Source organism: Anas acuta, chromosome Z, assembly GCF_963932015.1.
Source record: "Anas acuta chromosome Z, bAnaAcu1.1, whole genome shotgun sequence".
NCBI lineage: Eukaryota > Metazoa > Chordata > Aves > Anseriformes > Anatidae > Anas > Anas acuta.
In genome coordinates this window covers 22,002,919-22,030,847 of record NC_089017.1, presented here as the reverse complement: position 1 = coordinate 22,030,847, position 27,929 = coordinate 22,002,919, and the positions used below count along the sequence as shown (strand labels likewise).

The 27,929-nt window shown below is 41.3% G+C and overlaps 1 protein-coding gene across 6 annotated transcripts in view; it reads left to right on the top strand.

The window, feature by feature from the left end:
• Nucleotides 1-27,433, top strand: part of ARHGEF28 (Rho guanine nucleotide exchange factor 28) — a 127,198-nt gene extending 99,765 nt beyond the window's left edge. For all 6 annotated transcript variants that reach the window (XM_068666818.1, XM_068666816.1, XM_068666819.1 and 3 more), the window contains 7 exons: nt 154-273; nt 1,067-1,167; nt 4,835-4,873; nt 4,963-5,010; nt 6,791-7,270; nt 10,004-10,304; nt 26,365-27,433. In XM_068666818.1, the coding sequence (XP_068522919.1) occupies nt 154-273; nt 1,067-1,167; nt 4,835-4,873; nt 4,963-5,010; nt 6,791-7,270; nt 10,004-10,304; nt 26,365-26,525 (1,250 nt within the window). In that variant the 3' untranslated portion in view covers nt 26,526-27,433. The remainder of the gene's footprint in view (nt 1-153; nt 274-1,066; nt 1,168-4,834; nt 4,874-4,962; nt 5,011-6,790; nt 7,271-10,003; nt 10,305-26,364) is intronic.
• Nucleotides 27,434-27,929: the final 496 nt, after the last annotated feature.

Below are 27,929 nucleotides of genomic sequence, written 5' to 3'. Positions count from 1 at the left end.
CAATTTTGTTGACCAGAAGTTTTGACTAGATGGCTTCTGAAAATCCCTTCCAGACTAACTTATTCTACGACTTGTTGTCATTTATTTATGCATAAAGGAGCTATTTAAAGGGCTATTTAAAGGGCCTCTAACTGTTCATGTTTTCCTCTCTAGCTGAAAGTCTCCGTGTTGCTGTCACATCCTCACAAGTGAGTGAATCAGAGGAAAGTCCTGAAGAATTAAATCTGAAGCATGAACTTAGTGCCAATGAAATCTTGGAATCTTCCCCTGGTGGTGAGTAAAATTTGATGTTTCTATGTATTCGGATTGCTGAAGTAATTGATACAGGATTGTTTTTTTGGAAAGCTGTCTCAGTCTATGGCAGAATCAACAGAAAAAAAATGTAACAAAAGTTGTCTTTGGACAAATGCTCCGATAGTGTAAACTGTCATATAACTTCATTAACGCAAACAGATTGTTTGCATCCACTGCATCTTTTCCTTATCATATGTCTGTAATCAGCATTATTGAGTCTGATTTGTGTAATTTCATACATAATGTATACATGATTTCTAGTCTTTGTTGCTCAGCTCCACAGCAAATGTATGTTGCAGTGTAGCCCATTTCCTGGGTACTAATTTTTGTCTGAAGGCCCGAAAGCCAGCTCATAAGTAGGATTGATATTGCAATAATTTCAGCTATAAAAAGTATAACATGATTTTCTTGCAACAGCAACAACAAAAATAAATAAACACACACACACACACACACACACACACACACACACACACACAAATTAAGTCCTGTAAAAGCCATTGCTGCAGAGTATTTTTAGTGATATGGCTGTATTTATATCTTAGCTTTCATAATTTAAATACTACTGATTTTTTATGGTAGGAAAAACAGATTGTCCCAGCCATGCCATCCTGACTTTGAAACTTGTTTTTCCTCAGCCTAAAATTCTAGAGCATTAGGTATTTTCAGCATCCTGTGTATAGCTGTGAAAAAAATGTGCCCTTTGTTTCTGCAGTCAGAATATGCTTTGATACAGCTTTCTCTTGCATCCTGTTGTGGTCTTATTTGTTAGATGCAGAAATGAAGGAAGTTGAAGAATCATCTGACGTCGACCTCAGTGAAGGCACATTTCCTGTTGATAAGGAAATGTCAGATGACAATGTAGAGTATAAGGTAGCGTAACTGATTTCTGTTCCTGTGTTGTGTTTATGACTGTGGGCACTGGGAATGTAACTGCTGTCCAAATGTTTAAAGGAAGTCTAAAGACTGTTCCAAAACCTAAAGCATGGGATAGGCACATTTCATCCAAGTCCAGATAATTCAATTTAATAGAGGTCACTGCAATTAATGATGAATTAAAAAAAAATCATTAAAAAAATCATGTATTGACAGGCTTACAGATTGGTGGGTGTGATAGCAGCCACAATGCTTTTGTATGGGACACTTAAGACCCTGGTTCTCCACTGTCATCGTTCAATACATCCATCTCTGTGGAGTTGATAGTATTCCCTCTACTCTCTCCTCCTATTCACAGGATGTTGAGTCTCCTGCAATGACAGAGACCTCAGCTAATGCAAGGAAGGCTTATGCATTGGAAGAGCTTCATCCTCAAAACAAGCATATAAAATAGGATGGATTGTCTTACACCAGCTTGCTTCAGAATTTTGAATTAGAACAAAATGGAGCAATTAAAAAATAGAAGTGAAGCAGCACATTTTTCAAAGTCCTGTAACTCTTAAGCAAATCTGGGGAAAAAAAACAAAAAAACACACCACAGAATGAAAAGTCAGTTCTGGGCAGAATTATAAATGGCAAATTTATGGTAGCAGCAGGGAGTGTTACAGCAAGAGCAGTATGAATTCGTATGTGCAAATAAACCGAACTGTAATTGTGTAGACCTTAGATGGAGGGACAGAACCACAAAAGGAATAAAAGGGAGAGACGAGAACAGAAGATGCATGGCACGAAATGGAAAACAAAGTTTGCTAGAAAAGTAGATGCTTAGCATTATGGTGATGTCTGCATCAGATCTAAAAGAGGAGTTGTGTGCCTGAAACCTTGGATGTTTTTTCTAGCTCTTTCTGTAAGACTCTTACTAAAACACTTGTTTCCCTTTAAACCTTACCTCATGTTCATGTTCATTAAACCTCACCTCATGTTCAGCTTTATGTCATCTTGTCTACCAGACTGCTGTTTAGGAGAGTGGAAAGAAAAGTGTAGGGTAGGGACAATTCCAAGTGAGGAGTCACAGAAGTTAGATGAAATTAAATAAAATAATAAAAGGTTCAGGGGCATAGGTCTACCCTGTTAAAAGTTTCAGTAGTTTCACATGAAAAAAATGCCATTGGGGTTACAGAGAAGACAGAGCCAGACTTTTCTCAGAGGCGCACAGCAACATGATGAGCATCAAAGGTTACAAGTTGAAGCAAGGGAAATTCTGATTGCATATAAGAGGAAAAAAATCACCACAAAGAAGGTAATCAAGCAGGAACAGGTTGTACAGAGAGGCACTGGGGTCTCTGTCCTTGACAGTTTCCAGGATTTGACTGCAGAAGGCCCTGAGCAACCCCACCTAACCCACCTAGAGGTTTTCCAGCAAGCCATCATAGTTCCTTATTCCAGTTTAGCCTATTATTTGGGCAACAGTCATGTCACATCTTACTGTGTCAGAATCAGATTCACCAGGAGGTGGCAGAATGTGCAAACAGAACAGGAAAGGCAAGGGCTTTCTAAGGCAGAGTGTGCTCACCAGCCTGCCTTTAGATGCTGTGTGCACTGCCTTGAGGTTGTGGAATGGCAGCACTGGTATCAGACCAGCTAGCCTGGGAAGAAGAGCCAGAAAGCCAGACTGAAGGCGCCTAGCTCTGGGATTAGGTGCTGACCGAGCAGCAGGAGGAGTGTTGTGCACTCCTCCTGGGATGCCAAGCGGATGCTAGTGGGAGGCAGTCTCCATCTCATCCCCCTGCTCCTGCGTTGTAATTTTATCTCCAGCTGGCTGCCTGAGGACTGGCAGCCTGCACTGGGGTCTGAACATCTGCTGCTCGTCACTCTTAACAAAGGTGTAGAGTGGCAGGGAGATGGTGGTGGACAAGTAAAACGGCTGAATATGTTGGTTCAGACATAATTAGACTTAAAGGACTTGTGCTGAAGCTGTAGTGGTGCAGCTACAATGCTATTGTTTCCCTGGGTAGCTTTGACCATACCTTCCTTGGGCTCACTCCCTAGTCACAGAATCCCAGGATAGGTGACGTTAGCAGGCCTCTCTGGAGCTCATCTGGTCCAACCCCCTGCTCAAACAGGGACACCCACAGCAGGGTGCCCAGGACCATGCCCAGACTATGGCCAGTCCTCAAGTGGTGCTGCCTAGCTGCATTAAGGAGTCCACAGGCACTTGGGCTGGCCACAGGCTACCTCATAGCCATGCCAAAGCTAGCCAGGCCTTGAATCCCCCTGTAAACCTCCTTTGTTAAATTAAACAGGGCTTAAAAGAATGAAACAAAGTGTAGAGTTGATCGCACACGTCTGTTCAATGAATGGGCCCTCTTTCATACACTCACTCTTCCTCACCCCACCTGCATCTTCTTCTCTTCTCTCTTCATCCCTTCTTCACCCTCCTCTTCCTCCCTGTCTGCAGCTTGTGTTGGCAGCCCAGAGCAGGAGGGCCAAGCTCCTGTGTGTCTGCCCCAGTGCTACAGAGGCATCCCTGCTGTGTCCTCTGTGTCTTGCGGCAGGGCAAGTGGTTGGGTTCATGGCTGCAGTAGGAAGTGGAGGAGGTGAAGGTGTGGGGAGGAAAATACTGAAGGGAGATAATGAGGGGGAATGCAAGCTGTGGAGGAAATGCAGCAGCTGGTGCTCCTTTTTCCTGAACTTCATCTTCATTGTGAGTTCTGTTTTGGGGCCTGGCCTTTTCCGTCTTCATTTCCAGTTATTGCAGCGAAATGGAGCAGCTGCTGTGCTCTCTGTGATGGGAAATGAGGCTCAGTAGACAACTTAAGAGAATTACAGAAAGAACAAATATTCCCCAAGCCCTCCTCCACTTCCCTAAAAAAAAAATTACAGAAATCATACAGGAAGTCTTTCCAGTGTAGCCTCAGGAGGGATTGTGTTTTATTTCTCCACTGTTTCACCTTATCTTTCTCAGAGGAGCTGTTTTTCATGCAGAAAGGATTATGGGTGGCTTCACCCCATAAATTAAAAAAGCTTCTTAGGAAAAAGAGGATAGGGTGGAAAGTACAAAGTGGCTGAGCCTCATCTGAAAGCAGCAAGCCTAGCTGCTGTGGATGGTTGTCACTATGCCAGTAGATTTCCAAAGGTACAGCAGGCACACAGCCCTAGCTCTGTGCCTCACTGCTCACTGAAGGCACTCACCATAACCCACTAATGTAACTGCTGTCAGCTTCTTACTCTATTAATGCCTTGATTTCTGAAGAGTCTTGAGCTGTTTCATCCTACTAGAAGTAATCTAAACCCACTCTGCTGTATATACAGAAGTCTGGTTACTGTATTTCAAAACTGTCAGGTAAACAAAGAGTGAATGGAAATGTCTCTTCTGTGTAGCATTAGTCACAAGAGGATTAAAATTGTGGATGAAATATTTTTGTTTTTACAGTTGTGCTTAGGATCTCTAGTGATTTCCACGGAAACTACAGTGTTGATGAATTATTAGTCTTCATAGATTATAGCTTCTGTCTTTTTTCACATACCCACGAGAGAGTTTGACTCAGCACTGCATATATTAGCAATATGAATGTCTCCACTAGTAAAAAAAAAAAAAAATTACCTATATGATACAATTGTAAAATTAAGAACTACTTTTTAAAGCAACATGTGTTTATTTTAGGAAGGAAGTATGAGTTTCCCAGGATCTACAGGGACAGAGGTGAGTTTATTTAAACCCTAGACAGAATATAGTAACTATTTAGTTAATAGTGGACAAAGCTTTGAAAATCCTTCTCTTTTGTTTTCTAGATTGTACAAACAGTCCAGAATCTAACTCGTCTCTTGTACAGCATACAGGTGACTATTCCACTGTTAACTTTGTGGGGTAATTAGTCTTGGTAATTTACTTCTAAAGGTTTGTTTTCATCTTGCACTATTTTTAGACATTATGTCAGTGGATACTTATCTCTACTGACTGTTGCACAAGCTGTCACATGATGTATTTTTATTTTACATCAGTGATGTTTCTTTTAAGAACTGAATAATGCTTGCTTGGAGATTACTTCCCTCCCAAAAAGGTTGCATGTACGGTCAAAAGTCTAGGGAGGAAGTAAAATGATGGCTTGAGCTGAGCTGATTACATTTCAAGTACAGATTTTTGAAATTATAGTTAAAAATATTGAAAAAAATGTAAGTATTTTGCTTAGAATATTCTGCTGGCAACTGCTAAAACACACCTCTGACACTTAGGTGACCAGTTAACCCACTGAAGATATTTCAACCTCCGTTGATTATTGTGTGTATTCTATAGGGTCTTAGTCTAAAGCTTCTGCCTCTTCCATGCCGTGTTTGAATATTTTCACTTCTTTTCACTCAGGTGCAATTTGAAGATTAATTTTGAAATGTTTCATTTAACTTCTAAACTTTCTTGACATTAGCATGCTTCTTAACAATTCTGGAAACTTTAGGCTTAGAAATTAAGTGGATTGAAGCAAAGCAAAAGCAAAATAAAAGGCCTGTAAATCAGGCAAAATGTTGGAAAAAATGAAAAACAAATAGCTTAATACCAGTGGCAGTAAAGTAAAGGGATCATGCCTTATTGTCCAGACCATGAAAATTGCATAAGCTGTCAGTATAGGTGCAAAGAAACAAACAGAGCATACTGTCCTTGCCCTGTTTACAAATCACTGGAACTGACCCAGTATTGGGGGAAGAGCCAAAAGAAGCGGGAAAATTTAAAAAGTCTTTAGCTTTATGAAATGTGCAGTTGGTTGTAGATGGCATGGAGTAACGGGGCTGATGGAATTCTCTGGGAATATCTGCTCAAGTAGATTCCCATGTCAGTTCCTGAGGACAGGCAGTGCACTAAGTGCCTCAGTAGACCTAGGCCTTTCTTGCTTTCTTTTGTATTTGAATCCCAGCAATTTTTTTGTGCTACTGAAGGATGTCACAATCTTTAATGCAAGCAATGTCACAACATCCTTGTAAGGGATGCCCTGTTGTGTTCTTGGCTGTAAAAGAAGGTACTGAAACATCAAAACTGAAATAATGACTATATGGCAGATTTCAGCTGGCACAGGTATCTTGGTCTTCTGCATGTAGAAGTAAGGTCCTGATGACCTGGCTCTGTTGGCAGGTGCCTGTAGGTCTGATGTTGATAGGACTGAGCTGTTGCAGGTTAGCAAGGTGACCCTTAGGTCCTGAATGAGATGCACTGGAAATCATACGTTTTTCTCTGCCTAAGCCACATCTGTATTAGGAATACTTTGTCAAGTGCAGCATTCCCTAGACCAATGCTTTAATGCCCTCTTAAACCATGAAAGATTATTTTTCCTATGTGTCTTAACATCATCTGACAGAACAGAACTACAGCTGTAACATAAACGTTGTATATAGTAACACCAAGTGCAAACCGTAAGCCTCATTAAAAGTGCTTGAAATGGTTGAGTGCTTTTAGAAACATTTCTTGGTATAGGCGTGAACACGGAGTTCTTTGCTTGCATGAGGAGTAACCTCCCCAGAAGCATTTAGCACTGAAATAAAGGGAGCATGGAGCATTTTTACAAAATGCTGAAGTACAGAAATGGATTAATGTTAATATTTAAACATTTGTGTCTGATTTTGTTGTGGTGTCTAGGCAGCATTAAATATCCAGGACAGCCACAAAGAACTCTACAGGTTACTTCTGCAAGAGAATGAGAAGATGGGCCGGGGGCATGGTTCCTGGATCACCCTCCTTATGGAACAAGAGAAATGCCGGAGCTCAGAAAAACAAAGGGAGGAGCTGGCAAACGTAGACAAACTCAAGCAGCAGTTCCAGCAGGAGCAGCAGCGCTGGCTGCGTGAATGCGAGCAGTGGGAGCGGGAGCAGGAGCTGAGGGAGGGCTCGCTGGAGCAGCGGGAGCGGGCCTGTGTCTGCCAGGAGGAGCTGCTGGAGAGGAGCCGGCAGGAGCTGGCGCTGCAGCTGCAGGAGTACCAGCAGAGCCTGGAGAGGCTGCGCGAGGGCCAGAAAATGGTGGACAGAGAGAGAGACAGAGTGAAAATGCAGAAGAAGCTCCTCTGGCGCTGGAAGCATGGTAGTCAAAGCAGCCTGCTTTCAGCTACAGGGAGCTATGAGGTACGTGTTTCCATGCCATAATGACATCCCCAGCTGCAGAGCTGTAGAGATGTTCCTCGATGAATGGACCACTATGCCAGGGTGTCCGCTGCTTGGTAATATCCAAGGGCTTTCTTTTAATGTTGGAGCCCTGTGGGAGCCACACTTTGGGTACTACATTGAGGAGATGGGAACTGGAAGTGTGAGAATTGTGTTTTATTCTACTTTACTGCTGTGGTAGCCACCTTCTGGCAAGATACACTCTGCCTCTTGCTTCTTGTAGAATGCTTGAGGCATGCAGCACTGTCAGTGAAGGGTCAGCCACCCTCCTTGTTCCTGGACAGCAGCACTGTCTCCAGCAAGGAACAGAGGCTCCTCCAGGAGCGGCCCTGATTCCCATGATGTTCTATCGGGCCTTGCACTGTCCATCTGGCTTCTCTGAAACAAGCAACTCCTGAGTGAATGAGGTTGGTGTGTGGCTCCGGCCTCAACAGTATAATTGGTTATACTGTTGGTCATTATTAGATGGTAATTATTAGGTGATGCTCTTTAAAGCAGCTCTGATACTGCTTACGTGCTAGTATCGAAAATGGTTAAATTCTTCTTGAAGTTGAGGGTGCAGGAAAAGAAGCTGGCTTTGCACTCAGCTTTTGGGTGTTAACCTGCCAGGTGTGCCCTGGCCGCCCAGTCCCTCCACCAGTGAGCAAAGTTTTGGTTTCCATTGCTGTTCTCTAAAACACCTGTAAATCAAAACAAATCACCTGGATTCAAAGCCCACTGACCCAAATGGCTTTCTTCCCCTCAGGTTTTCATTTTCACAAGAAAAAATGTAGAGCCATTCTTCAGGCCATCACCTCCCTAGCTTTTCAGCTGGCAGCTGACCCATAACAGGCAGTGACCATTCAGTGTCTAAGCCTGAGCCTGAATGAGGAGATGAAGGATTGGCCTCTGACCTCTTCCTTTTCATCCAGCTTTTGTGAGCATGGTGTGAACACAACTTATCCCTATATGCTTGCCCAGCCCAAACAATGAAGGCACTGTGTATTAGTACAGATTGTGTTAAAAGTTTGACTTATTTGGCAATGCTTAAGAAGTGAATGATAAAACAAAAGCTGAACTTGCCCATCAGCTCTAATTAGTGAGACTTTTGAAGTCTTCTGAGGAGAGGAAATTGAAGGATGACAGCTGGATTCAGGGATGGCCAGGGTGCCACAGACAGAGGCAAAATAATGAAATCCTGAGTGTCAAAGAGCCACAGGTTTTAAGTAATTCTTAACCTACTATTTAATGTGTAATGCCATTTCACTTGTGTTTTTATTTCAAGTAAACTATATGACCTGAATGTACTCCAGTCCTTGGGCTTGTCTCTGTCCTGCATTTTCCAATGCCACACACTGCAGCAGCAGCAGAACCAGGACTGGGCATTTACCAGCCAGCCTTTCCTCCTAGACCATTATGTTTGCCATCACTCTGAGCCTAGCTATTTTTGGATGGCCAGACGTTGCAGCCAATTCTACTGCTACTCCTGTTGGTGCACCCAGTCTTGATAACACGCCTGCGGGGTGTTGCAGGCTGCAGGAAATGCATTTCCATCTCCCAGGAGCCACATGTACTTGCTGAACACCATCTGCAGTCTCCAGTAGGGCAGTTGCAGTCCTCTTCTCTATGATTACACCATGTGAAATGGTACCTTATTGAGCCATAGAGCAAAATATTAATTCCCTAACAGAAGTCAGCTAACCTTGGTACATCTCAGGTACTGGGTCTTTGTGTTTCGCTATTTTGCAGTTATTACTGATTCTTTCTGTGTTTTGGGAGTAGCCAAAGCAAAATATACTCAATTACTGATGTATATTCCTGTACATGTGGCCAATTTAGCATTTTCTGATGTTAGCTTCTGCGAAACTAAGTGACTGTGTGCTATGAATCCTCATTCTGTCCAGCATTTAACTTAAGGTACCCTGGTATAAGGGTGTGGTGGTTTTACCGTGCTGGGCAGCTAAACCCCACAACTGCTCTCTCACTCCCCCTCCTTTAGATGAGGAGGGGGAGAAGTAAAGCAAAGAACAACTCACGGGTTGAGATAAGGATAATTTAATTAAAGGGAAATAATAATAATAATTAAATAAAGATTATTATGAACTAAACAATTTAACTAAGGGGAAATAAAAAGGGAAAGGGGAAAAGGGAGAGGAAAAGGGAAAAATAAAAAAGAAGAGAGGAAAACAAACAAATAAAATAAATGAAGGCTATATGGAAGTGCAGAGGAAAGAAATTACTCTCAACTTCCCACAAATGAGCGATGATTGACCATGTCCTTGAAGCAGGGCCTCAATGCACGTAGCCGGTGTTCAAGAGGAGGACTGACATTTTCCCAACGAGAGCCCACCCCTCCCCTCTTCTTCCTTTTCCCACCTTTTATTGCTGAGTGTGACATCACATGGTATGGAATATCCCTTTGATTGGTTTAGGTCAGCTGCCCTGGTGATGTTTCTCTCCTCACTTTTTGCCCACCCCCTAGGAGGGTTAGAGAGAGGCCCGATGCTGTGCCACTGCTGCTCAGCAGCAGACACAACACTGGTGTGATAACACTGCTGTTCCAGCTACAAGTGCAGAGCACAGCACTGTATGGGCTGCTGCTGGGAAAATCAACATTCCAGCCAGACCCAGTACAAAGGGTTCTTCTGTGCTGGACAAAATTGAAAATGCTGTTATTTATTTATTTATTTATTTTGTTTTGTTTTCCTTTTGCAGATAATGGGACATAATCAGTCGGATCGCTTTCTTCGTGAACATTCATTCTACTTAAATGACACTGTAGTATGTGTGTCTCTAAGCAGCCTCAACAGATCAGATTCTTCTCTTGTCTATAAAGATGGTGTGTATGGGTTGAACATCTCAAACTCTGATATAGCACGGACTGTTGAAAATCAGGTGGACCTCAGAACAAACACTTCTTGTCAGCCAGCGTTGACCAATGAACTGTGCAAACCCACTGGCCCTTCCCAGCAGATGCCTTTTTGCTGCAAAAACAACAAGGATGCCTTTAATAATGGTAATTAGCACTTTATTTAGTTAACAAGTAGTATGGGCAGTTTGCCACCTCTCAGGATGAATAGTCCTAGGGAGGAAAGCAGCTTGGTAGTGGCAGAAGCAATCGATTTTGCTAAAACAGTTGCATGCCATTTCGCAATATTATTGAGGGTAGATGAGAAAATGAGCAGCATAGAACACAAATACAGAAATCTTTTGCAAAAAAAAATATATCCTTCTCTGTGTCTGTATAGAGCTATTCAGTGTGTTGGTCTCTGCAAATCATTTCCTCATGTTTTTGTTTTTTTTTTGCTATTTTTTCAGGGCGACTGAAGTTAGTCTTAGTGGTTTAGCGGCTGTTTTAGGACACAGCTACACTACTAGATGATTTCTGGTTAGAACAGCTTTTAATTTACTATATTGAAATGGTAATCTCTGGTCAAAGACCTTCCTTTTTCCTTCACTGGGAATGGACTGAAAATATCTTGTAAGGCTCGTGGTAGTTGCAGAAAGAAAATTACATCACTTTTAAGGGATAATATAATCTTTAACAATAAGCAGCCATGTGATTTAAAACTTTTAAAAGTGATTTAAAAGTAACTTTTACTGCATTACCTTTCCTTACTTACACATTTTGCCAGAACTCCACAAGACTGGTTAATTGCATGGTAGTTACTAACTGTGGCTAGCAAAATGAGTGGAAAAATGGCACCTATCTGAGCATTGCATTGCATTGAAAATTCCCTGAGTGGCTTAAAGCCATGCTAATGAGAAACACTAAACTATCTGTTTTTAGTTTCTCCTGTTTCACAGTGCTAGTTTTGATCTTTTGTGGTATCTTTGTTCATTATAGTGACAGTTGCAGAACGGCTTGTAAAAACAAGGAATCATAGGGGACAATGGTGCACTTTTGGTGTAACAGATGAAATGATCTGTCGGGCTTTCCTTGCACAGTCATGAGATCCAGGTGGCACATGACAAGTCAGCACTGCAGCAGCACACAAGCCACCCTCTTTCTGCAGCTGGCAGTGCAGGATGTCTTCAGTCCCCACGCCTGCTGCATGCAGCTCAGATCACAGCAAGACCAGTAGGCAGCAGAACTAGGTAGGATCAGAAGGTTAAATTGTATATGGGTACAATTTATTATTATTATTTTTTTAGTATTCTTAGGTCAAATCTCGAAGTTGTTCAAATGGAAAAGTCCTTGGTTAAGGAAGTTGTTACTTAGGACTCCTAGTAATGTGTTAATCAGGCATGTGCTATACAGTCTTAGTATAACAACATTGTCCTGAGTACACAGATTGCTAAAAAAAACATTTTATATTCAAAGGTATGGCTGACTATTCTCATCACCACAATCAGCAAACCAAGCTGATTAGCAAAAGAGATTAATATTTCTAAAAATGCCTAAATAATTAGCCTGGTGAAACTTGTTCTAGTTTGACTGAAGCTGTCATTTTAGTAATAGGTTAGCTAAGCTAGTGCAAAGTTGAAAAGGAATACATACGTGGGTTTAAACCTTTCAAAAGTGGATTAGCTTGCACTGGCAAATGTTCAGATGCAAGCTAACCAGGATACTCTAAATTAAGCCCACATGAGAGCGTCTGGTTTAATTAAACTGGCTTGCACCAGTGTAATTGCACTGATCCTAAGATAAGCTGGTGGAGCTTCTCTGTGTAAAGATGCCCTTCACCTACAATGGGCTGACAGTAGGCCAGCGTGGTGTTCAGCTGCTGTCACGGCATCTCATGCATACATCCTGATCTTGCTGTGGAAACAGGGCACCAGTACAGCCCCAGCCGCCTGGGACCAGCAGTAGCTATAAAACCTGCCCAAGAGGGAAAGCAGTAGGTTAGCTGAAATCTCTCTGCTGAAGCCGTGTCTGTAAAAACTGTAGCTAATGCCTTGATAAAGTCACAAAGCACTGTTGGCAAGGCAGTGCAGCAAATCCTCGTGGCATCCTGGTGGTGCAGATGGTGTTGTGAAGCTCTCAGCATGCTGGTAGAGCAGGCAGGGCGGGAGCCTCCCCCCAGAGAGATGTGCCATCACATTCCATAGTCACATTTGTGACTCAGAGGGTGACAAGTATTTTATTCTCTGATCATGCAGTGCATGAGTCTGTATGATTTGGGCTTGCTTCTGTCATGCATTAGGAGCCACCGTACAGGGAACAGGGAATGAGAAGAACGCTGAGCATCCCCCTGAAAGACAGATGGCATCCGTAGCCCCAGCAAATGGCCCCCCACATCAAAATTAAGTGAATCACTCATTCCTAAGCAATGAGAATCAAGTTGAATAGTACGAACATTTCATAACTAGAAAGCAAATTCCTTTCTGTTATTTTTTGGCCATGCTTTTTCCCCAGAGAGTTTAGCAGTTTAAGAAGTGCCTTGTGCCTCTTTTTCCTGACTCCTCTGCAAGATAAAGTCAGTTTTGACTGCTGTGAAAGAAAACCAGCAAGGATACAATGAAAGAAGCACTAGAAAGAATTTGAAAGTTAGCTGAAACTTTTCGTATTTTTATACTGATGAAATGTCATGACATTTTTCTGTATTCTTCAACCAGCTTTCTATATAAAGTCTTATAATCATCTTTCCAAAAGCAGTCCTAAATAGTAAGTTAAAAAAGAATTAAGGAAAAAAAAAATACTGAGTATGCTTTACTGGGAATAGCCATGTAGCAGCTACATACATAGCTTGCGTATATTAAGTTTGTGTGCCCAGTACACAAAAGGAACTTGTTGGTTTTGAATAATTTTCATAGAATTATTAGGCATCCTGTAAGAAGTCTGGTCTGTCAAAAAAATTAAATTATTTAATGAGAAATACCACCTGAACATGTTGTCAAGGAGTTAGTCATGCTGCATTATACTGTAAGTTAAATACTGTGCAGTTTAGCTTCATAAGTATACCCAAATGGAAGTAGCTACATTCCTCCAGTGCATAATTTTCCATTCATATTTTCTAAGGTAAGACATATGTCTCTTCACATTGCTAACATCATGATTATATATCATTGTTTTATGTGTATGGGAGGGAACTTTACTAAAGACCTTGGGGCAAGTTCCCACAAAGCTGAAACTGGCACGAGTACACTCACTAGAAAAGAAAGGTGTGTCAGTCAACAGGAGGAAAATATGATTGAAAGAAAAACGTGTTAATGCTTTACACTAATGGTTATGAAATTATCTGCATGAAAGAAGACAAGTACTTTGGCTAATTAGGAATCAGGGGAAGTATAGGTTTTGTGTCAGACTAGACTGAGAATTGAATAAATTACATCTTGCATTTAATTGACGTGTCGGGTTGACTACCTGGAGCAATGCCTAAGGATCTACCTATGGATTCACCTCTTTGATTTAAGAAATCAATGCAATTTTAATTCTTTTAAGCTTTGAAGTGAACAACATTGCAGTACCTAGTACTGCTTTTTATTTTTTCACATTTTATTTATTTACTTATTTATTATTCATAAGTCGTACCTACAAGAATAGAGTTGAAAAGTGGAACATCTGGAAAACTGCACTGAAACTTGATTATGGAAGATTTTTCCCAAACATTTGCAGTGTTAGCATGAAGGATCTTTATACATGGTGTAGTGAAAAATGCGGTTTAAATCTTAATGGGGAACATAGAAAACACTATGATTTCCATAAACATCCAAATTAAAAAAAAAAAAAGGGAGAAAAAAATAGGGCTATATTTGAATAAAACGTTTTTAATTTTTTGAGAGACAGTAATTTGTACATATATGCATATAAGCAAATGAGATAGTTTGATTTTGGCAAAACTATCCATTTACAGTGGTTTTCATCAAAGAAAGTGGTTTCTAGAGTTGTAAAATATTTAATTCACTATAGAAAAAGCAAAACCACAAACCAATCACAGAAACAATGTTTAGTGTCCTGTAACTTCATTTGTTTTCTTTATCCTTCATAAGAAATTCTTTTCCTGTTCCTAAAGGCAGATTGTGCTAGAGGTGATTGCTGTGTTGGGCCTGTTCTTAAAATTGAGAATGAGATTCATTTGTTTTATTTTCCCATTGATAATATCTGTTATGAGGTTTAGAATGACACATTGTTTTTTGGCTACCTTAACATTGTTTATGGCCTAATGGCATTGTATAGAAGTATCTGCATATGTTTACATCAGGGAAGATGAGAATGGTGCTGCATGGGCCTGGCTCTTCACTCATTGCATAAGGCAAATCTGTTGATGTCAGTACAGTTATACAATGTAAAACTGATGCAAATGTGATAAAAATCACATGAAATATGCTTTGTACTATAGTGCTAAAAGTCATCTGAAAACATACATGCTGTTTCCCCATGGTTCCAAGTCAGCACCGGATTTTGGCAAGGGCTGGAGCTCAGTAACTCAGGGCAGACACCGCTGCCAGCACTAGGGGTGGTTAATGGGATATTCAGGACTTTGTTGAATAAGATGGCTTTCATCAGTGGGAACTTGTTAAATAATGACTTACTCTAACAAAAAAGGTCATCACAGTTCTGTATATATGACCATTGTCAGTTAATTTCTTTAATGGTACTGCTGTGTGAGCTCTTTTTGAGTGCATTTGACCCACTCATCTTCTGAACTGAAATGTAATTTCAGTTAAATGTAAGCGTGTACCTTGCACAGTACACGCTTTACTGGTCCCCAGTTTAAACATCATCCTTTGTAGCCAACAGCAAACCAGTCCCGTATCACCTGTAGAATGGTACGGAAGGATGCTGTTCTGCCTATTTTGAGTTTTATTTTTCTGTTGTGCTTCACAACATTTCTAACAGTGATTTTTTTAAATTGTTTGCTTTGCATGGAATATGAATTCTTTCCATTCTTTTACTTAAGAAGTGGAAATGGTGGAAATCTCTTAAAAGCAGAAGATACCTGACTATGGAGCTCCAGGATTGTCAGGGAGCCTCCTGTGCAGATGTGATATGTTGAGCTACTTTAAATTTGCTGTCTCTTTTAATTGAGTAGATGTCAAATTAGGAACATCCATTTAATTCTAAATTTAATAGTGCCCTTTGTATCCTGCTTATTCGTTCTGCTTTTAGCATGGGTGGCTGCATAGGTAAGCAGACAACCTGTTCAGTGCCCAACATAAGTTATTATGAGAATAAATTGAAACGGGAAGATAAAAGAATATGTAACTGAATATCAGCATCCATCGCTCCTGGGTTCAAAATTACATCAATTTAATAGAACAACTTGCTGTAACTGATAGCAGTAATTTTGTCTCCTCTTCGTATCACAGAACACTGAGTTTTGTGCTCTGCCATAAGACATCAGTGTCTGTGGGATACTTGGTGGAAGTGAATCACAGGGGAAGTATTTTTTCCTCTTGGGAATAACACTGCCATTTGTTTAAAGCAGATGGCAAAAGGGATTAAATCACATGGCAGTGTGATACCAAAGCAAAAAATATGTCGTTATATGTCATCCGCAATTAGTATATTTCAAGTAACACTTGCTTTTCAGCTCTGCAACGTTAGGGTTTTGTTCTTCTGTTACTAATTTTCTCTTCTCAAAATACTTCTTATTTCTGAACGTAACCACAGTAGATTCAGTGGTATTGCATAACCTCTTAATTAAGGCAGTTAATGATGTACTGTTTTTGTTTTGTACGCTAATGTAAGTACAGAATTTCCTGTGCAATGCCTGTCTGATTTTATTCTTTCTAATATCTTCCCACATTCATTAGGAGGGAAGTGTAAAATAGTGCCATGTCTTCAAAGTTATGAATGGAATGTAAAGATTGTCCATCCTCTCTTTTGGGGTACTGCTGGAATTGGTATAAATGTGCACATTGCACTGAGAGGTGCCTTGCCTGCAGACTTCATAAGCAACAGAATGATGGCCAAATTTTTCTCAGCTTGCTTGTATTTATGATTCCAGCAATTTCAGTAGAGTGTTTTTTGAATTCAGTGGAATTACTGGCATTAGTGAGTTCAGAATGGTGTGGACTGTCATCTTTTATATGCAGATTTATTCTTTACTTAAGCAAGGTTGTTCCAGTGGATCAGGGTTACAGAGAACTGTAGGGGGGAGAGAAGCAAGTTTTGAAACAAGACACGGGGAGTCATTTGCCAAAGGACTGCTCCTTTTGGTCTCTGGTCAGGCAGCTCCAGCTCAGGGTTGTGCAGAGCTGTGACTTCAGCAGTAAGTCCAAAGGGAAAGAGGTGATCCCTGAGGAGAAGCACAAAACAATTGTTAATTGTCTGATGTCAGGAAGAATCCTTGGGAGGTCCATGTTTTCCGTAGGTAATGTGAGCTGTGGGTGGAGACCTGGTTGGGTGCCCTGCATTAGTACATTAAAAATGTTTTGTATATGGTTTATTATTGCAGTTACAACCTGAAATAGATTAAGAAGTATGAATAAATAATCCATCCTAATGGCTGGGAGAAGCAGTTTATGGATGATCGAATTTTGCAAGATACTGAGTATGCAAACACACCCAAGAAAATCATGTAGCTGAATCACCAAGTGTATCTGTCTGGCTTATTTTGAAAAGGACAATCTCATTTTAATTATTTAGTATAATACTTTACATATTCCAGGAAATGGCCTGTAGCATGTTGTGTAAAAGTAATGAAGTCTCAGTAATATGAAACCACCTTAGCAGCATCTGCTGTTAAATATTTATTGAGAAACTGGGGAAGATTGTCTGTCTGTCTGTCTTTTATTGGCACCAATTATAAGAGCATCCAGTTGCCTTCCACATAAATTATATTGGCACTCGCCAAATTGCTAGGGGAGATTTAATGGAGTATCTTGTTCTGCCTCCCCAGATGCTACAGAAAATTTTCCATTGGGTGTAAATTTTTGGTGGGGCAGTAGAAAGGAGGAGCCTTGATGCTAGTATGGAAGTTGTTTTTAGTTTAATCAAATAAGATCTCCAGTGGTAACCTGCTGAGATTCCTTGAGTATTCTCTTGAAGTGTTATTTAGAGCTGGAACATAAATGCCACAAAAATCAATGTGATTTGGATATATTTGCTTAGGGTCTACCATACAAAAAATCAAAGAAACCCATGCACTTTGAAAAGTCATTGGATATATTCTGTGTTAAAGAATACATGACAGACAATCATCTTGTAGATTTGGCAAAGACGAAAAGCATTTTTTTTTAATTGAGAATGGCAGGATAGTTGTTGCTGACAGCAGTAACTGCAGAGAAGATGTCTGCTCTGCAAAGAAACTTGCCATTATAACACAGCAGAGGGATTGGAAGGGGGAGAAAGTCCTGAGAAAGGCTTCTGCATTAAAGATGGGCAGTTTTAACCTGCCTCCCAAAATGAACGGAGGAAAGTATTTTAAAATACAGCATCACTTCTTCCTGCTGGGGGGAAACAGCCTGGTCTCTGTAGCAGTGGGATGGGACCAAGGCAGAGCTGCAGCATGAAGGGAATGGATGGGAAGGCACTGAAGAGAGCTAGACTAAAGCAGATCTGGGTCTACAGAGGTGGTTCTGTGTGACTAGAGATGAGCAAAACCTGTGGCAAAGGCAAAGTGGAAGGAGGTGGTGATTAATTCAGGCTTACAAGTAAGGCCAGAGTTGCCCATACCAGCGATAAGTGGGAGCAGAAAAAAAGAAAAGTGGACCCAAGTACTTCCAGTTTCTTTGAGAAAAGCACTTGGCTGACAGGATGAAAGCACGCGTTTTTTTGATAATGGTGCCTTGGGCTTTGATGTATGGTCTTCCCTATAGCTTATAGGCAAACTGTTTTCACAGCAGTTGGATGTCCACAGAGTGGTTAGCAAACAATTAAAAAGGGCGACTATTTCAAAATATTTGATCACACCCTAAAACTTCCTCTGCTTACAAAGCGAAACTTGTGGAATGTTTAGCTGTTCAATTCTTTATGTTTTTTAATTGACTGCAAGAAATAAACGTCACAGTCTACAGTTCCAAACAACCAGATTTAAAACAGATAAAAGTGGTTGACTCAATCTGCAGTCAAAAATTAGTGAATATTTCCCTGTCTTTTGACAGGGAAAGTGGAGTGCAGTTATCTCTGTGACCATCAGATAAGAGGTTTTTTTCAGATACTTACTTGTAGCAATGCCCATATTTTTTCCTGTATTAATCAATAAGGAGGAGCTTCTATTAAAGGTTAAAATTACCATGCAATTGATTTGAAACAGGTGCTTTGCCTTATTTTTGCTTATGCAGCAACTCCATATATTGGCTTAGTATTCTTGTACCACTTACTCCGTTTTGATCTTGTCAGCTTTTATGAGTGAAAAATGATGGAGCTGGTCTGTTGTTGGAAACCGCTGTATAAAGCCAAGGTGCTTAGGAGGTGGCTTGAGAGTGTTTTATAAATGACCTGCCCCTTCATTTGTGCCCTCCTGTTTCTTCAGGAAAATATTTACTAAATTCCAGATCTTACTCCTTTGCATTGTACCTTGAGAGAGTGGTCAAAAGCTGGGGACAAAACTGATTGTTTTCCAGGGACTTTGATTAAATGTTCATTTCAAAGCAAACTTGTAGTTTAAAACAAAACAAAACACAACACAACACCATAAAATATGAAGTGAGGTTAATCAGCACAGTAATGCCTACCTGTGGTAACAGACAGCTCTGGAGAATAGTTTTGATGTGTAAATGTCCCATTTTGTTTCAAAGGGAGTAAATTTGTGCCAGAGACTCTGTTTTTTCAGGGTTAATGCTTTTTCTTTGGGAGGGAAGGAGAGCAAGCTGCATGACAATGCTTTATTATTGGGGTGCAAAGTGGGGAGGCTGGCAAGGAAGGCAGGGGGGTCTGCTTACCAGCAGCAGAGAAGTGAGCTGGTTTCATCAGTTGTTAAATCTCTGGGAATTGAACTTTCCATTTCTCCAGCAAGCACTCAGGCTGGAGCTTTCATCACTGGCTGCAGTTTTTTGTGGCTTCAGTTTGCTGGTTGGATGTCTTCTGCAGATCATGGGACGGGGGGAGTAGCTGCAGCTTGCCTTGGATACTTGCATTAGGCTCCTGAAGGAGGAGGCTCCAGGTGTTTACCTGTTGCTGCTCGCTTTTATGATCATTTGGGTGGATGGCTCTGCCTCTGGAGAGGCGCTGAGGGCTGCGCGGAGTGGTGGCTCTGCACAGGCAGCTGGTACCGTTCTTTGTGATCCTCTGCAGGAAGGGTGTTCTTGGGGTTTTACGGTTATTTTCTCTTGATCATTTGAGTGCAGCTGTGTTTAATGAGCTGGAAAAGAAGTAGGTCAATAAAACATGTGTTCATTGTTAGCAGAATACCTGTTGGACCATGTGTGTGTCTGTAATTGACCATCTAAAGCTTCAAAGCTTAGCACAAAGAAAGCTTAATAGGGAATTCATACCTAAATAAATTAATATTAAGCAGAAGCAGAGTGCTGGCAGGCAGCATGCCCTGCCAAGGTGAGACTGTGGGTATTTAAAACACAGACAAGTTATGATTAAGTTAAGACCTATTTTTAAGTCCCTCATTGATATACATTAAAAAACAGCATGCCAAAAATAGTTTAGAAGCTGTGCACTTTAAAGCTAACACAACTGATACTGTAGCCATGTAAGTAGGTTAAAATTTTAAATTATTTTGACCTAGGTTAGGGCATGCTATGAATTTGATGTTAGAGAGGTATCATTGACAGTGAGCATGAGATGTTTTTTAAATTTTTTCTTTGATATCATCCATGTTAGAAATAGTGTTTGCTGAGCTTTAATAAAAGAAGAGGGTTGCATTATCATATGACTTCAAAATCTGATAAGACAGGTATCAGATAACTGAGTTGGAACCATTATGAAGCTTTATGAAAAAGCATTTTCAGTTGAATAATGTGGATTTCTTCCTGGCCAACAGTTTGATCCAAATTGTCTAGACCAAACTTCTCTAAAGAATTATGAGGCAAACCCAAAAAAGCGACTCACATTATTATATTGAACTCAAGAGCTAAAACAAAGAGCAGAAAGACATGGAATAAAGACATTTTGAGCAAATTTATCATGATCTAAAATCCAAAGAACAGACATGAAGAAAAGGGTACATGGCATACCATCATCATAGGCTTTACGTTCTTTCTGTTCTGTGTCTCCTAACAACAACAAACACATGGAACCATAATCTTATGAGTTTAATTAACCTAGGTTCTGTTATGACCTGATTGATCACCTGCTTTTTGTGAAAAGACCTCTTATTCTTGGAAGTGCTTGTTTGCCACTTTTTCCTCTGGTTGGGCTGGTTACAAGTAAATAACAGCATCAACATTATCAGGTTGGTTTCTTGCCTTAGTTGGTTAAGGAATGGATTATGCTCCTCTTTCCATGGTTAGCTTCAAGATCAAAATGTTTTCCTGGCATTTTGCTGGGGCTCGGTGTCCTGGTTATTCCCTCCATGGGCAAAGGGCTGTGTTGCCCCAGCACATCTGACGTTGCCACATGTTGTTCGCTTCCCCCTACCAACTAGTAGGCTCACAAACAACTGAACTCCCAATAATGGGAGATCCATTGCAAGTCTATCAATGCAATATCTGTCACAATAGTCTCTATCAACTGAAAATGCAATCAAAACTGATCACAGTGCCTTTTGCCGGGAGGAAAGGGAGCAAAGCTGAGATGCTCAGAGGTGCCTGGGAAATCAGCTCTTGCAAAGGAATCTGCACGAAAATCACGGGGCGCATCCTTAGAGACAAACAGCTGCCCTAGGTTTGCTGGTGGGGACTTTCAGTGGAGCTTACGGGAGTTAGGCTGCGATTTGCTATTGAATTGTGATGGCAATTGAGAGCCTGTCTCCCTTGGATTCCTTTGAATATCCCAGACCCGGTAGACTTAGCACTGTTTTTTAGGTGTCTGCCCATGCTTTGCATTATGCATGAGTGCCGGCGGGGGGGGGGGATTAAATACAGCAACTCTGCCATTTCATATAGCTCTGGCCTGAAGTTGATGTGTCAGCTGTCAGTCCAGATGAACGTGGTATAAAAACTGGTATCAGATATTAGAAATAAATGGTCAAACTAAAAACTAATTCTGTCTACCCCCTCGGGAAATAATGGCTATAAGAATCTTTAACATGTTCACTGCTGGAAGTGGAGTAAATCTCTCTTTCTGTACAAAGATAGCCAACATGTGACACACATCTCTGAAAGTCACAGCAAAGTCATTGAGTGTGTATGTGCTGTTTATTCAGTCCATGTAGTGTTTCCTCTTTCCTCTTTTTCTTTTTTCCTTTTTTCTTTCTTTTTCCTTTTTTTTTTTTTCCTTTCATTTCTTTTCCCACTCTTTTCTTTCTTTCATTATTTTTTTCTTTCTCTTTTCTACTATTTTTTTCCTCTCTTTTTGGAAAGCCCTGAGTATCCAATCTGGCCTGACCTTAGAGATGACCCAGCTTTGGGCAGGAGGTTGAACCAGAGACCTTTTCAGATCCTTTCCAACTTAAATTATACTACAATACTGAAAATTTGGGATCAGAGCTGGAGGAGAAAGGGCTATTAGAAACATAGACACTTGAGAGGGTTTTGTTGCCTGGAGTATTTCCTAATGCTTGGTTAAGTGCCGGGTGATCTTCACATTTTTTCTGTCACCATCACTGTGGGCACTTCAGGGTTACCTGCAGAGGTCTTATTCTCCGGGGAAAGAGAGGTGAAGGAGAAAATCTGTGGCATTTATTTGATGTGGAAATGATTACATCCTATGACAACAGTCAGAAGGTGAGAATCAGTGTGACTAATGAGTTGTTTACTTGGCTTTTGTACCACCACCAGCCCCCAGCCCCGGATAACGGGCTATGTTTGTTTTGGTACGTATTGATCTCAGATTTTGCAAATTCCTTTGCTTTGTCTTTCACCTTCTGAGTGGTTTATTCTATGCCACTAATCCTGTCTCTTGGTGTTTCAGGAAGGGTAGGATAAGGTAGTTAGGATGCGTAATGCCACTTTTATTTCATTTCCCGTACAAGATTAGCATGCTTTTAGGCAGGAGCCCTCGGTTCTCTGAATTTGGGACCAGACCCTGGGGGCAGAACTGAGGTCCTCCTAGAAAATCCCATGTAAGCTGGTCCCACAGGCTGAAAGCCTACAGTATGGCCCTTACTGCTATATTCAGGTTGCCTAGAAATGTATTTTGGAGGCTTAAAATGTTTGTCTACCTTTGCCTGATAACTAGCTTCATTGCACTGTATCAATGCTCATGGAAAATGAGGAGTGGGGGGATTCATTTTTAACATTTGGTTTGGCAGTAAGAAATGTTCATGAGACAATCTGTAATTCCTTCCAGAATCCTGCTGAAACAGCCTCCACCTACTTTTGAGAAAATTGGGGGTGAGAGGAAGTAGGGAATATGTTTTGTTTGTTTATTTATTTATTTTAAATTATTATTATTAATTTAAATAAAATTACCTTGACTGAGGGGAAAAAAAAAAAAAAGAGAGGAAAAGCTGGACGTAAATGATACTTATTGTTGAAGTGCTACTACAGAGCATCTAATACCTGGCTTCTAGCTTCACTGAAGCACATCCTGCTTTGCTGGGGAGTTTGGCCAGCCCTAGAGTGAATGAACAGATTTTTCTGGTGTTTGTTTTTGCCTGGCTGGTCAGGAGGGGTGCAGGCAGCATCGCTTTTGGTGATGTAGGCACTGGTCTGGTGGGCGCGCTGTTGAGCCGAGCACAGTCAGCCCTAGCATCACCCCCACGGCAGCGCGGAAGAAAGGAGTAAATAAATGCTAAACGTAAGCGAGAGAAGATTGCAAAGCTCATTTTGTGTCTAATGTTGGCAGGGGAATTAAGATCGCGACGGAGGAGGCTCTTAAAAAGGCAGATGGTCCTTATTGACCTAGCTCTAAATCCTTTCTGAGCCCTGACTGTCCGTCACAGCGCTGCAGCGAGGAGCCCGGGACTGGAGCTGGTGCAATGTTCATGGGTGTCCCTGTGCTGCCTCTGCCAGCCTGGCTGCCTGCACAGTGCTGGAGAGTTTCTGGGCAGCCCCTTCCCAGCAGCAGCTCCCTTTGCCTGCTGTCCTCTGCCTTGCTCTTTGCATGGACTCTGAGGATAAATGGCTTGTTTTCCTGATTTTTTTTTATACTTTTATTTTTTGGGGCATCCTTAGTCCTTGAGACTCTTCACTAGCCAGGAGGTGATGCTTTCAAGCCTGGCTCTTCCTTCTTTTGGAGGAGCATTTTTAAAGAGCTGTCTGCCTGGGGCCAAGGGCAGCTCATCTGCCCCATGCTGCAGGGGAGCTAGGGAAGCCTTTTTGGCAGCTGGCATTGCTCTGCACAGGAGCCCATGCTGTCTGGCACCTGGGTCACCCTACAGCAAGCCCCCTTTCCTGCTCTCCCTCCTTCTGAGGCTTATCACTGACTCCAGTCTCTTTTCCCCCTGTCCCCAAGCAGCTGGTCCCCCAGCACGTTGCTCTGCTCAGGCTGGCTGGTCTCCATTCAGGCAGCCACCAGCAGGGCACCTGGCAGGCTGGGGACCTCGGCCCAGGGACGTTCTGTGTTTCTGTGGGGCAAAGCCTGTGCTGAGTGCCACCCAAAAACCTGCCCCTTCTTTCATCTGCCAGGTTGAGCAGGTCTTTCCTACTCTGTCAAACTGCTGTCACCCCCAGTGGTGGCAGGGCTGGAGTCTCCTGGATGGTCTCCTGCTGCTCAGGTTCTCAGGGTGCAAAGGATTAGAGAATAAATAAAGAGAATAATAATAAAAATTAAAAAAAAATCAAAACAACAACAAAAACACAACAGCTAAACTAGCAGCAAATCACTTATTTCAACAGTGACAGCATCTGATTTGTTTTTCCAGAATGCTGTCAGTTTTCACTGCATAGATCTGTTGCTTAGTGTTGTACCCGTTAATGAGAAATGGTTTGGAAACAGCTACTATTTTAATTGGTGAAGCAATTACTGTTTAGTTTTGATGGTAGAAAATAACTGTGTAAGGTGTTTCTCTTTCTTTTCTAGGTTTCTTCAAATTTGTAATTAGGCTTCTCCAATTATGTACTTCATAAACTTTGGAAACAGATCTTTCAAATAAGTGCTTACTGTATGATATTCTTATGCACATAACTTTGTCAAGATGAGTGGACTCACAGGACTTAAAAGGAATACTAATGTGGGCAAAATTACCCAGAAACATACGTGTTCAGAGGCTGAGGACCTTTTACTCTTTTTACTGAATAAATAGAAGCAAACTCTCCAGCTTGCATAAAGACAAGCAGATGTAGGGTATTTCTGGTTTCTTGAATCTGAGCCTGCAAATCATAATCTTCTTCTAATATGGCTATTACAAAGAAATAAATGCAAATGTCAACTAACAGAGCAGGACTGTTCAAGTAAGGGAGTCCAATCCTTCTGTGTTAGATATTGCAAATCCAGAGTCAAGACTTATTCTGGATCTTAACTGAGGCAAAAACTTCATGCTTTAAATCCAGTGTAAAAGAGTAAAAGAAAGGGAATTTGGACATCATTTTACTACAACCCCAGCATGACCAAGCACTGCTTGTACGTAAATACCTCGCCCTGGCACCCACCCTGAAATCTCAGCAGATGGTATGGTGTGCCTGCAGCTTGCACCGGGTGTGAAACACCAAAGCCTGTTTGCTCCCCTTAGCTGGGTAAATATCAAAGCAGAGAACACGCTGAAGGCAGAGGCAGTGATATGACATGTTCCCACATGCCTGTCCTGTAATCTTCTCCCACCACTCTAAACGCTGGAGAGCCTGGGCTTTGCAGGGTGCCAGGAAACTTGTTTTTCTGTAAACTCAATGAACAAGACTGGTGAGAGCTGTGTGCATCACAGAAGTGCCAGTTGTGGGCAGGTGACATTGTAAATTGCCACCATTTAGAGTGACACTGTGTAAAAAAAACAAGTATATCCTTTAAAATTGATTTTCATTGCACACGTGTGAGAAGGGGTAGAGACCAGGGCAGGCACAAAATGGCATGAATGAATGACAGAAAGCCCAAAGGCCCCCAGAGCTGGGATTGCTTGCTTCTGGTGTTAACCGTGGTGACGGTGGCAGGGGTCCCAACCTCTGCTGCTTCTTGTGGAGTTTTACCAGAGGTAAGAAAGAGGTGTTAACCCTGTTTAGGTAGTAGGGGCTGGTTGGGCTGAGATTGCAGTAAAAAGAATGGACCAAATATTGCAGCATGGCCATTGCAGACTTTTTTCATACCAAGTATGATGATACATGCTCCCTTCTCATGCATCTTGTTTCTATGGCAAATGCTGATTTGTACGAATGAAGATGTAGAAGAGCCAACTACAGTGGTGTGGTTCCTGATGTCCTAAAGTGGTACAAACATTGGACTGGGAAAGAAAATACAGCGTATCTATCTATCTATCTATCTATCTATCTATCTATTTATTGTAATAACCCATAAATCATTGCAACAGCCTTCGAAGCTCTGCTGGGGGAAAAAAAAAAAGTGGCTGGTTCACTGCATTTGCAGGAGAAAATTAGGAAGAAAACAAATGAAAAGTCTTTGTGAAGTAATTTTGTAGCATTTGGTTACAAGTACTATCTCCACAGCTAAAAGACTGAGACAAGAATAGAGTAGGTGTTCTGCCCAAAGAAGCACAGATAAAACTGGCAGAAAAAGCTGACTCGTTTTAAAGCTATTACATACTGCAAGTGCAAGTCTGGTAGACTTTTACCTGGGCTTTGCTCACTTGATTCTTTTGCGTACATGAAAAGAAGAATTGCAAATAAAATTCTGTGTAATGATGGAAACTGTATTAATTTTACAATTGGATTATCTTGCTAATAAAGGTACCAGTTATGTACTGTACGTTTCCCTCCAGCACAACTCTGACAGCATTTATGCCTTTCCATTAGTGTGTGTCTGGTTGGCAAAGTAAGGGTAAAAATGTATTTTATTGTATAACAGTGGAACTGATCCTTGGATGGCAATGGAAAGACTTGAACAGATTTCTGTCAATTTTGGCAACCTACCTCTCACCAGGCTTTTGTATAGCTCAATAGTAAGAAATGTTTTCCTTTTTAGACAGACACAAGATAGGACATGGTACTTCAGCACACTGCTAATTAAAAGTCAAAATTTGCTCTTAACGATTGCATGGGTATGGAATAAGATGTATTGTCACGTGTCCTTCTTTTCTGTGTTACAGATCTAAATGCCTCACAAACCCAGGGTCCCCAAACAAGTGGTCTGAGCCATGGATCCATCCAGACACCACGGGTTGAAGCACTGCTGCCGAACCACCAGCCTGAGAGCCTGCAGGACATGAAGAGTGGAGACACAGGAGAGGAGAAGATTGTTTACCTCTGATGGCTCGTTTTCTAATCTTTGTAGCACTTTAGAAATATATTTGTGTTTGCTTTTCTAAATGTCTGTAGTTGCTCTCTGTATGACCAAGTGGCTCTAAGGATAGTATTTAATACTCAGTGCAAGATTTTCCCAATTATGTATACAACAATTAAGTTATTTTGAAGTCTTTAAAAAAATAATTTATGATTCTATTTCAAGTGTTTTGCAAGAAGTGGGTAGCAGGTAACATTTTGGAATTGCAAAGACACCGTTATGAGCTGTGAATTCAACTGTTGCTTTTCTCATGAGCCCTCTTTTTAAAAGAGCAAACTAAGAGAATTGGGCCTGCTATTTGTGATTCCAGGGTATGAATCAGCAACCCTCTAACAGTCGTGATGTTACATGAGAAGAGGGCAGTGTAATAATAATAGCTATAATCTCTCCTGAAATGTGCTATGTACATTAACTATTGGGTCATTTTCCTTATCCCTTGGCTCAGAAGTTGCTCAGAGGAGGGTGATTGTGGTCTCAATACAATTGCTAGTAAGTGTTTTTCAGGTCCCAGACCTTATCATCATTTTGGTACTGTTGCCAGGTTCTGTGTAGAGATGCTGTAAGTCAGTTTTCTATTGTATTGGAACTGTACCTCATGTCAGTAAGTGCCCTTATACATTAAAATTTACCAGATGAAGCCTCATTGAACAACAGAAAAGAGAGGGGAAAAACTGTAGGTTTTTCATTTAACCAATCCCTTTGGAAACTTTGCTGCTTTTCTACATGGAACCAACTTGCTTCCTGCTTTCAGGTTTACAGGATCATCAGGCTGTTAGGCAGTAAGCAACTGGGACCTGTTTTATGCCTTTTTGTCTTTAAGTAATCTTTGTACACTTTAATTGAATCAATTAAATGCTCTACGTCTTTCTGCAAAACTGTCATGTTGATGATTGCTGCGTCCTCCAAAGAAGTTTGAAAACAGAAGGAAAAAAATTAACATAAAATCTCCTTGCCCAACTCCTGCATTGGTGCAGTGCAACCAAAGCTGTGCTGCAGGCACCTTGGTTGGCAAAACCAAAGCCATGCCTATTTGAGTAGGTGTGTCCTGCAGTGGTGCAGCAGGAGCACTATGGATGTGCCCCAAGCATCGTAGGGTTTCCATTTTACCCTAAGCTTTGCATTGTGCAAAATCTCTTGCAAGGAGCAGAAGTTTGGATGGTGGTGGTTGTGGAGGCTTCTCATCCAGGGTTGGTAGGCTAATGGGGATATTAAAAAAAAAAAAAAAAGCAGTGCTTTCCGAGTTGCTTCTCACTGGATTACCAGGCTGTCTGGCTGGTGTCTTGGGCTAATAACTGGGTGACTGATGTTCTTGATAAGTAGGTGCTGCTTGCCTGTTGGTATTAATTGTTTTCCCATGTCATTGTGGAAAGA